Below are 12094 nucleotides of genomic sequence, written 5' to 3'. Positions count from 1 at the left end.
AAGAAGTGCTGGATGGGACTTGGGGGAAAAAACACAACTGAATTTTTGGGAAAGGGATCTGCATCGTCTACTTACCTATGATCAGGGCAGTGTTTAATTTTAAAGTAAAAGGAGCATGCAGAAGCTGAAGACTTATGGAACCATCTGGACTATATCAATACATAATATAGCCTAGGTGTCAAACAGTATTAGAAAACAAAAAATTGGAAACAAATTGTAGAAAAGCATACCACCCTGTTCAGTGGTTATTCAGCCACCACTTCCTACTCATTCCTATCACACTTGGAAGCAGCTTTAGCACTGCCATTTCCCTAGACGTCACTGCCAAATCCCACACAAATTACAGGGTGCCTGGCTACATTCTGTCCTGCCAATATATCACTTACTGTATACAGTGAAAAGGATAAATAAACCGCCTTACCTGTTTCTGATTTGCTCAGAATTGATGTATAGGAGTAGTTCTGACTAACATAATCATTGGAACAACCGACAGAACCTTCTCGAGAAAGAGGGCCTATAAAGCTATCTGGATTACGGTCATCTGCTCCACTGGACTCTTCCTAAAAATATATGTTAATTAGTGCATTTTCAAATTATGCCACCAGTACAAATTCACCCATACAAACTATCTTAAGGAAATCCAGAGAATGAGTATATAGTCTGATTCACAAGTGCCACAGGAAGCATAAGAGAAAATGAGTCAAGGGGGGAGCCTAAACAGCGTTCCTACACTGTTCCTGCCTAATGAATGCAGTCCAAAGCTAAGATTAGTAGTTAAGTAATAATGCCTAAGATAATTTTCTTCTAGTTGCTGGGGGTAGGCATTCCTTCTATGTGCTCCAAGCATCAGTCTTTGGTGCTGCCATCTGAGACTATTCAGAATTCAAAGTTACTTTCAGAACTCAGATTGTACTGGCTGGATCAGAACTCGTATTTTTCTACACAATCACCTTACGTCCTCCCCACTACCAATCACCTCTAGATTGGTGTTTGTTTTTTTAAAGAAAAGGGGTAGTGCCCTTGCCCTCACAACTCCCTAAGGAGCTCCCCAAGGGATGACCACCTTTGGTGTTGTCCCTTCAGTAGCGACTCCACTGATGACAGACCTGCCACCCAAAGGCTTTTATGCCCCTGACCCAGCCATAAGTTGATGCAACAGGCTGCAAGATTGATTGCAGCCTCTCTCTGGAGTCTGGGTCAGGCAGGGGGTCCCAGCCCTTGCAGCACTTACCAGGGACCTCAGCTGTCTCAAGAGACAGCAACACAGAGGAGTGAGCAAGCAAGCACCCAGATGCTCAAGTACTCACTCCCAGGACAGGTCTTCTTCAGTCACCCAGTTGTGCAGCTGTTACCCTGACAAGCAATGCACTTGTTCTTCCTGACAAGTGATGCACAAAGAAAACACAAACTCATTACAATAGTTATTCTTTTACACTGTTAATTTCTCTTACCAATACTATTTGAGGTTGTTCTCCATCTTTATCTGTAAGGTGCAGAAAATTCTTTTTCCCAGGCTCAAAACCAGCATCAACAACAGATTTATCACTAGATTGATCCAACGATGTCTACAACAGAACAAAATAACTGTTGATCAAATAGATTTGGCTACTATTTATTCTGAGAATTCAAACTATAGGAGAACAAGTGGGCAAATTTTCTATCACAAGCCTTATGTGAAATCCCAATGTGAGCGAGTGTATCAGTGCTAATCAGCATGTTCTGACTGCATTTAGCTCCGATGGAAACAAATTTCTCAAGATTCTACCAAGAACCCATGGACCATAAAGGTACTTCACGTTACGGTATGTGCCTCCCTGACACCCTACCAGCGCTTTTTTTTTGTAAAAAAAAATGAGGTGCTGGTACACATATCTTGATAAAAGTACCATGGGTGCCAGCACAAAATGGCTGGCATGGGCAGCAAAAAAGAAAAGAAAAAGAGATGCCAGTACTCCATATGAGACCCCACACATAATGGCTATTTATTAAGCTTTCTACATATAAGTGGTCCCTACAACAGCACTAGAATCTAAATATTCAATACAAAGTACACAGGCACTATAAGTGATGTACAATTTGCTAGTTATAAGACGCAGCAACAGAATAAATAAAAGGCCAGGAAGCTCTCCATTCCTAATTACTGTGTTAATTTTTTTAATATGACTTTCATTTTTATGTAAAACTGCTTCGATCTTAGTAACAGTATACAAATATCTTATATAAATAGGAAGTCTAAAAATGAAAAAATGTTAATTTATTATTAGCATATAACCCAGGCTTCTAAAAGCATCTTTTAGAAGTATCTAAAATCTAAATAGGTATTTTAAAAATGTTTTTAAGTTAGAACCAGTGAGGATTACCACTTTATCTTTTACTTAATGAATCAAATGGTATTTTATAACTTTTTCTTCCACAGATTACATCATATAAATTTTCAAGTAGCATCAAACAAACAAAAATCCTTAGTATTATAATCAATTTTAGTGAGTTTTCAGACTGTTATGAACTGTTATTAAAAGGTAAACTGAAATACTGTATCTAATACTGCTACAAAATACACCTACATTTTGTTAAGTAAAATAACTTTTTTTTTACCGTATCAGCAACATTGACTCCATTTCCCCATATTAAATCAAATGTTCCATTAACATAGCCGACTTTGGTGGCCACATCCTCAAACAGTCTTTTTACTGGAGTGGAAGCTGGCAAGTTCAAAGTGATGCGCTCATTCACTGTCTTAGAATTAGTAGTATCTTGGATTATACAAAGCACTCTAGGTTCATCAGCAGCACTTTCGATCTATAATGAAAGATAACAGATTAAAAATACTTTCTATTTTGGAGGTATGTTAATTTATGTTAAGAAAAAAGAAATTTCATAGTTATCGACAGAATGATATTTAAACAATTTTAAGTAACTTACAAAAATAGAAGAGTTGGGTACCCTCACACAGCCTAATTCCAGTCCTGATCTCCTTCACCCAGGGTGGATAAAAATCAGTAAGTTTTTATCAGATTGCTTATTATTAATTATTATTATTATTATATATCCCACCCTTCCTCCCAGCAGGAGCCCAGGGCGACAATTTTTTTAAAGAAAAAATAATTAATAAAAGAGTCAATTTCCATCCCATTCAATTAAATCTTATTACAAACATGTTATACCTACATGTACAGTCTCATAAAAATGAATTAATGGCTTTATCACATTCACACACAGTGAGTTACCTACCAATCAAACATGGGCATTCATTTCAGTTTTTCATCCATGAAAATGGTTGTACCCAGCCTAACTACACATTGTTGCTTCTTGGAAGTTCTGGACTTTCAGTTTCTGTTTCTCTAACTAAAGCTACATGTTCAAAGACACAGAGACTGGATGGGAATTGGACTGTTGTTCTGATCTTATGTGGTGGTGGCTGAGCCACACAAGGCAAAGGAATAAGGGCAGAAACAATATAGAAAAGGCCAGCTAGAGGCAGAGTAGAAAGGAACAGTGGAAAAGACTGGAAAGAAGACATCATAGTACAGACACAGCTTCAAGTACCTATAGTCCCCCACTTTTCCCACAGAATTACTGTCATGGCTTCTGAACGTAAGAGAGACCTTATCTAGAAATATTTTGAAGAAATTCCTTCCCTGGACAAAAAAGCAGGAATTTAAAAAGCAGGAAAACTCATATTTCTGTTTCACTCTATGAATAAAAATAGCAGTGGGAGTGCTGCCATTTTAAGGGCGTTTTAAGGGCAATGCATGTTTAGTGTTGTGATGACTCGGACATTAAAAACAAGATTTTAATGATAGCCATCAGCCAGCAACACAGGAGACTGATGCAACTGCAAAGTTAAAACGTTTATGTAACTTTTATGGAACATTTAAGATTTAGCTTAATAAAATGTAAGTTCTATTGAGTTTGTGATTTAGTTCTTACCATTCCTAATGTGTTGCTGCATCTGCAACTTGCCACAATATTATGTACTATTTCTTAAATGAATAAAATCCAGGTTATCTAAACAATTACATAAAATGCACCCTCCTTGTAAAATGTAATACTGAGTTATAAATTTTAACATGTTTTAGTGCTCATATTTCCACCGTTTAAAAAATATGTGAAGAGCTATAAGTGATGAATCTGATAACTAAAGGGTTTCTCTTGGTGATTTTTTTAAAATTTTATTCAAGATAAAGTAAAAGTACAAAATGTTCCAATTCGATTACATAGAAGCATTACAAAATAAAGCAACAACAGCAAAAACAAAATATGAAATGAACAAAAGTAATAATAGGTAATTATTAAGGCTAACTTCTTACCCCTTCATATTTTAGCGTAATAATACAACAGTTTCCTATATTGAGGTAAATAAATTAAATGGAGCTATTTCATCTTATCATTTCAGAATTGTATAAATAAAGCTCATTTCTCCACAAATTTATTTTGATGGTTATAATTCATCGCATTTCTATTATAAGTCATTTTATTATTAATACTGTCTCCCCAAGTTTTTTTCAACCAATCCATCAATGTTGGGGGTTTGTTATTCTTCTATTTTTGCGCGATATTTATTTTTGCCACTGTGAGCAAAGTAGCTACTAATTGAAAATCTACATTAATAATTTCTTCACGAAATAAGCACAAAAGAATTGTTTTAGGATTTCTGGATAATTTTTGACCTGTAATATTCTGTATTATATCTAAAATTTTGTTCCAAAAAGGTTTTATTTTAACACAGCTCCAAAAAAGATGTATAAAATCCGTGTTACTTCTTCTACATCTCCAACAGTACATATTTTGATTAAATATTTTGCTTAATCTATGTGGTGTTAAGTACCATTGATACACTGCTTGAAAAAAAATTCTTCCAAATTCCTGTTTGATAATGTCGTTGGGATACTCTTAAACAACCAAATCCACTCTTCTTCCGATATTGATAAATTAAATTTCTCTAAATCTCTGCTACATTTCTTTTTATATGTTGAATGTAATTGTTGCATACTTAATGAGGAGAGGATTTGATATATTTTAGCAATAACATTCTTTTTCTCTGATTGTAGTAAAAAAGTCTCAAAAGCCATAGGAGGATGTGGGTTTCCATGTTTTGTTTTTATTTGTTCCACTATATGCCTTAATTGAATCTCTTGTGATTTAAATCACAATTTAAATCAATTATTGAAGTCGCCTTTATTTAAATCAAACCACCCTGCCTTCACCTCCTTGCTATAGCCATATTTTCCAAGCTACAGAACTGAGCCTAGCAGAACAGTCGAGACATCTTTGTACCCCCACATAACCCTACTTACATATAAACATTTTGCCGCGTTATTAGGATAAATAGGGTTGTTCTTACTGACTTCTGTATTTCAGATAACAGAAATATTTGTCCTATCTATAGCAAACGTAAGAGATATTTTAGCAGAAAGCTAAGTAATATATTTTAGACAGGTAACTGGTCTTTGATCATATAACCATGACGTTCACATAACCCAGCTTATCTGTAAAATAAAGTGCCAGTTTTATTATCTTGGATTAGGGATTCCACTCTAAATGATGAATATATAATTTTCTTTAATACTAAGCCATCTTAACAGCATAAAAGGCATTCGTTTGGGGGGGGGAACGATTCTATCACACTAGTTCAATTTGGATGGTCCTCCAAACCATGATGAACTGGGACTGTATACCTCCTCTTCCTTATCTCACATTTCCCTCTGCATTTCCTGTATTACCACTAACCATAGTTCACCTGTATATCAACATGGTTTGCACAGAACCATTAGTGCTTGCCCTTCAAAGCAGAATCAGAAGTTATGATAAACTCTGATAATGCTCAACAGGAAGCAAGGAAGGAAGCTACATGAAAGAAGGAGATGATACAAGCAAGTGCATATGTACAGTCCTCCCAAATCATTGTTTGGAGCAGGCGTAGCCAACATGGTGCTGTCCAGATATTGTTGAACTACAGTTGTATCATCCCCAACTACTAGCCATAGCGGGTGGGGCTGATGCCTCTGCCCTCTTTTCCTCAGACAATTTAGGTTAACAGTTAAATCTTTATTAATGGCCTAACTGCAGATTTACTTGAAGGCAAACATTCAACCTAAATTTAATTATAAGAGATGAGCACCTGTGGTCCCAAAGTTAATTCAGTAGTTTGTCCTGAAGTATTCCACATGCTTTTTTCTCTCATTAAGTTTACATGACCAACTGAATGGTGTATAGCAAATGTTTCATATAGTGTTCTACACAAAAACTATTATGATAGATTAAGGCAATGATCAAACCCAAAATTCTAATTAATTCCAAGTCACATTATACAATCATCAAAGGCATACTATTTCTGGCGAAAGAAAAAGAATGTGTTCTGGCTATAATGGCCAAGTACTGCCAATACATTGATATAACAAAGCTTTGTTAAAGCTGTTTAAATTAGTCACTACTGAATTGTTTGACAGCAATAAATCCCACATATGAACTATAAATTTTCTAAGTAATTACATGTGTTTATCTTAATCCAGTGTTGGGGAATCTGTGCCCTCCAGATGTTGCTGGACTCCAATTCCCATCAGCCCCAGCCAACATGGCCAAATGCCAAGAATGACAGAAGCTATAGCCAAGCAACATCTGGAAGGCCACAGGTTTCACATTCCCACCGCATTTCTAGCTACATTTAGCATAACCTCAAACTCTAATATGTTGAGAATGAACATGAAGTTGTGTCATCTCTCTCTCTCAATTTCCCCATCAAAATCCATTTCTACCAAATTTTTAGTTTATCCTAGGCCTGTACATCTTGTGACTCACCAAACCAAATGCAGCCCAACCTGCCATCCAATTACAACCCATTAGCAGGATGACACACTGTCTGGGCTTGCCGTCTACTTGGGAATGCAAAACTATGGAGTTGCCAAGCACTTAGCAGGCCATCACAAAGGGCTATGAGTGGCTTGATAGGGTTGCACAAATTATGACATGATATTCCTAACTCCTAACTACACCAAAACCTTAATCCTAATCCCAACTATATCCAACTTTTTAGTATGTGCAATTGTATTTTAGATTGCAAACTCTTTTGGGGCAACCATCTGTCTCTTATTTATTTGCAAGACTCTGTAGTGTACTATATACAGATAGTGCTGTATAAACAAACTGTAAACAGGAGTTTTCTATATTTACGCTACACAGACCTGATCCCTTAAGTCTCCACCATACCACCACCACAGTAATCTTTATGTAAACTTTTAAAAAATCCTAAATATTTTCCATATTTTCCCTCTGATCCTTGCAGCTACAATTTTTACATCTTCTCTAAATCTGCTATATAACATTAAATATGCTATACTGTGAACATAATATTCTAATTGCATTCACTGTTGATCAATATAATCACATTGTAATTTATTTATCTATCTATTGATTGATTGATTTTTATTAATTGCTTTTTCCCCAAAATGAAACTCAAAACAACTTACAAAAAAAATCTCAAAAACATATACAGAATAAAGATAACAGTACAAAAGCATACCAAGCAAAACTCAATACAATAAATAGAACAACAATACGATAAACATCACAACACACAATACAACTCAAATATAGGTTTTCTGCTACCCCCTCCTGTCTCCAAAACTCAGAACCTACTAGTTCAGCCACTGTTGCCAAGAACCCCCCCCCCCAGGCTTAGGCTACAGGAAGCCCTACTTCAGGTATGTTTGGTGGCAGAAGCCACCTTGGAAACAAGCAAACAGGACGCTACCATGTTGGAGATGGAAACAGAGTGCCTCCGCGTGCCAAGCAGGGGGTCTCCACAGATGCAGGAAGGCCATGGGGCAACCCAGTGGATGGCCCCCACCTGTGTGGGTCCAGAGGTGCGGCTTCAGGTGGGAGCTCTTCATGTGGATCTTCTCGCAGCCAGCATAAGAGCAGGTATAGATGGCAGTCCATTTGGGAGACCAGAAGTGGCATCCCCTCTTGGGCTTCACTTCCAAAAGCTCCAGCAAGGAGGAGGGAGGGTCAGCAGGCCCCTGGGGCCAGAGGCCTGGGAGCGGAGGTTCTCCTCGAAGAAGCCGGAGGCGCTTGAATGCGGATGGGACTAGTACTGGAGCGGATGGGTGAAGGCCGGGTGGTAAGGCGGCTGCAGGGGCAGTACCTCAGAGGCCGCCAGGCAGTTGTTGAGGCTGAGCGGCAGCATGTCCGCACCGGGGGTCTGCAGGGAGCCAGCAGCCAGCATGCAGGGCATGGGGCTGCCCTCCTGTTTGATTCCAGGACAGGGCTGCGGTGCCAGGCCTGTCAGGGGCTCATAGTCCATCTCCGTAGCCCATCTCCAGCTTGATGCTCTCCGCCGTGGTGGCGGCCTGGTGAAATCTTGCCAGATCGGCGGGCGTAGCCCCTGATAGGGAGTTAACTTTCCCTTCTCTGCCAAGCATGACATCGCAGACTTTCGTGTTTCTGAGTATCAGCAGAGAGTTTTTCTTTTTTTAAAAAAAGCTAATTCCAGAGTGAGAGCCCTGCTGATATGCTACAGGACACTATCTTGCCTTATCTTTTCTTGATGTTGTATCCTTAACCACTTTTCTAATTACTCTGAATGACTGCTTTACATTGCAATGCATCATACTCAGAGGATGATGCATTCCCACTTAAAGCAAGATTCCACCAAGACCTCCAAGGTTCTCTCTGTTTGTTAACTACAACTATCAAAAGTGACCATGGACTGGGGCAAATGCAACATTTTCCGTATTTTAACCATGTTAAAGAGGTTAGGAACACCCCATGAACTTACATTCCTCTTTCCTGCCCTCCCTCCTGACTTTTACTATGGTGTGGGCAATTTTTAAGTATATAAATTCTTAATAATTAGTATACCTACTAATAATGTTGAAGTAAGGATTGTGACTTTATTTTTTTTAAAGTTAGTTAAAGTTACTAAAATTGTATGTTTAAATATATTGACATTTATTTAATATTCCCAAAGTGTTAAACTATTTGTTTCTACTTCATTACATGAATATGTGACAAAAACACATTTACTGGTTGTTCACTAGGTGAGATTGGGTGTCCATTTGGACACACAACTATTAGTAAAAAAAGTGGCCAGCTATGGTGTAGCACTCCATTTGCACCAAGTTCAGTGCTCATCATGGTTAGCCTGAAAACCCTGGCTAAAAGCTTTTTTTTTTTAACCAAAGTTGTCTTGGTATAAATACTACACCATGAAAAATTTATGAGGGGATAGAGGAGAGATCCCAGTGAGACAGAGGAGAGATCCCAATGACAGCCTTTAAACTCTTAAGAAAGGCTAAAAGATTCAATAAACTTATGTCTGCACCAAGATAGAATTAGTACACTTAGAAACGTCTTCTGCAAATGCCTTATCAAACCTTGGAGTGTCCACATGCATTTGGAAAACAGTGATCTAGTAAACATTATACATTTAGCCTTCCAAAGAGCTTCTGACAAAGTCCTTCAACAAAGGTTCCTGAGCAGGGGCCAGTAATTGTCTTTGGCAGCTTGCCACTAGCGGATGCATTTTTAGATCTGGAGATAGGTCAACCCCTTCTCTGGAGCTCAGTGAAGGATGTAAGCTTTTCTTGACCGTGCACTAAGCCCTGGAAAATCTCAGAGAGTAAGACATTTCTTTCTGCTTTCTAAGTATCTCCAAAAGTAAACACAATAGGATACACACACAGAACCCCTCCTTACTTAGTGTCATGGAAAATAACAGGGAGCCCACATTTTGGCCCTTTCAAGATCTCTAAGTTGAACAAAATGTGTAACAATTGAGAGACAACAGTTCATTTTGTACAGAAAAAAACCAGTTAGAAATATGTTTCCTAGCTGCTATAAGACTGCTGCAAGAATTAACATTTCTTTCATTCTTCTTCCCTCGCTCCCTCCGCCCTTCACATACACACACACTGTAGTGACCAGCTGGGAAGGCTGCCAATGATCTGAGTGCTTCCCCCTACCTTTTTGTAAACAAAAAGACAACTACTAAAAGAAAGGCATCCGTTTGTAGAAATGTCTTCTCCTTAGAAGTGTTCAGCCTCAAATGTGTCAAGCTTCTAACAAATGACAGAATTAAACCTATATTGCCTCGAGGAAACTCCCTCGAGTCTAGCCTTGAAACTGGCTATAAAAAGGGCTGAAACGAAGCTGTAAGTTACAAGTCCTTTATGGACGGTCCACCTCTAAGCTCTCTGCTCAACTGATGGATGCAGGCTGCAAAAAAGAAAAGCGTTAATTCGATGGATGTCTAAGCAAAGATAAAGGGAAAGCCATATAGCTTCTGGGGCTGTTTGAAGTAAGAGGCGTTTGTATGCAATACTATCTGCTTTAAAGCATAGCTTTATATTTAGTGTCTTCTTGAAGCTTATTTAATTATTATGCCAGCTTTGTAGCTGTCTATGTTTTATGCAGTGGCCAAGGCCACATATGTTCTATAAGTTAGAATATGTGCATTAAAAGGGCAATGATCTTGCAGATTCATCAGCCCAATCCACCTCCAATGCAACAGCTAAATAAATGCTACTATGAACAAAGCAGCAACAGCGAAAAGCAAAAAAAGAAAATTAATGAAGCAAAGGCTACAGAAGCAAGCCTGCTAATGACAGCCAAAGACATGATTTTGAAATCTGTCGTTGAGATTAAAGCAAAAATGCTGCCTAACGCTGCAGCTAAACAATCTGTGCCATGTTATAGCTCCCCACACAAGGGTACCAGGACTCTTTGCCTGAAATAAAAGGAGTGTATAATATAAAGTTTAAACACAACCTTTTTTGAACTCTTTAAGTTGAACATCAAGTAAAGTTTTCAAACTGCTTTTCATGAAATAAAAAGGAAATATTATGTAAGTTTAAAACCATTTAGCTAAGGCTGAAGCGAGAATATGTTTAAGACCCTTTAGCATTGTTGAAAGAGAATACTGTATTAAATATAAAATCCTTCAGCTAAGGCTGAATAGAGGGTAATTATATAAAGTTTAAAACCCTTTGGCTAGGGCCAAAAAGAGGATAGTTTGTACGACTAAGAAGGGGGCTGTTTGTACAAATAAGAAAAGCATAAAGCTGTTATATAAGGCTGTTATTAGATAACTCTTGATCGCCAGCCATAAGATACTGTATAAGTGTATAATTGCCTTACCAATATAAGAATTATTATACATTTGTTAAGCCAGCCATGAGCTACTTTTATAATTATGTTTTAGATAAAGCTTTATGCTTGTTTAAATTGTATATTCTGGCTATGGCCAGCAAAATATGTCTAGTTAATTGTTAAGTTACTGGCCAAGACCACACCCACTTAATTCCTGTGTAGACACAATTTCTGTAATGACTGAGGCCGTTACCTGTATGTCTAGTAGGTCTGACCTTAGTATAGAAATATATTTCTATTTTCTGCTGTGGAATCCTATTTTTATTTTTCCTGATACATCCTCAGTCCAAAGAAGTGTCTTGGGTAGGATTTCTTTTCTAGCCAGTTGTCTGCTGTCAATAACAGGACTCCCTTAGGTAAGAACTAAGTTTGTCATATAAGGCTCTGGAGAGACATGAACCTGGAGAGAACATGTAGAACCTTCATCTCTGTGCATCCATTAAAAAAGGGTCTAGCCAGTAACACTAGAATGGTGGTGACTATGTTCCACAGTTGCACTGAGCCTTGAAGGCTCTCACGTGGTGAAGGATGAAGCACAGTTCTGGGGGAGCATTGCCCCTCTGGGTACAGGTCTGGGTGGATGGCAACTACTTCTTTCTCACCCCTGGAACTGGACTGCCTTCAAGTCGGTTCCAACTTATGGCGACCGTATGAATAGGGTTTTCATGGTAAGCAGTATTCAGAGGGGGTTTACCATTGCCTTCCTCTGAGGCTGAGAGGCAGTGACTGGCCGAAAGTCACCCAGTGAGCTTCATGGCTGTGTGGGGATTCGAACTAAAAAAAACAGATCCCACTTTAGGACAAGAGCAAGGTTAAAGTGAAGTACAATATGGATGAAGGTCAGACATCTATGAATCCCTATTCCTGGATAAACATAGCAGTTATGGGATGAGAGAGAGAAAAGAACAGGATAGGAGTTAACAGAGTTCTCACATTGGAGGAAGCA

General features: G+C 38.3%; 1 protein-coding gene across 3 annotated transcripts in view; it reads right to left on the bottom strand.

The window, feature by feature from the left end:
• The window catches only part of USP47 (ubiquitin specific peptidase 47), a 70637-nt gene that overhangs the window by 45547 nt on the left and 12996 nt on the right, over positions 1-12094 (bottom strand). For all 3 annotated transcript variants that reach the window (XM_061610418.1, XM_061610417.1, XM_061610419.1), the window contains 3 exons: positions 2596-2799; positions 1452-1565; positions 422-560 (listed from right to left, as the gene is read on the bottom strand). In XM_061610418.1, the coding sequence (XP_061466402.1) occupies positions 422-560; positions 1452-1565; positions 2596-2799 (457 nt within the window). The remainder of the gene's footprint in view (positions 1-421; positions 561-1451; positions 1566-2595; positions 2800-12094) is intronic.

Source organism: Rhineura floridana, chromosome 2 (genome assembly GCF_030035675.1).
Source record: "Rhineura floridana isolate rRhiFlo1 chromosome 2, rRhiFlo1.hap2, whole genome shotgun sequence".
Taxonomy (NCBI): Eukaryota; Metazoa; Chordata; class Lepidosauria; order Squamata; family Rhineuridae; genus Rhineura; species Rhineura floridana.
Note: the sequence above shows the minus strand (reverse complement) of the source record. Positions and strands in the feature narration are given on the sequence as shown.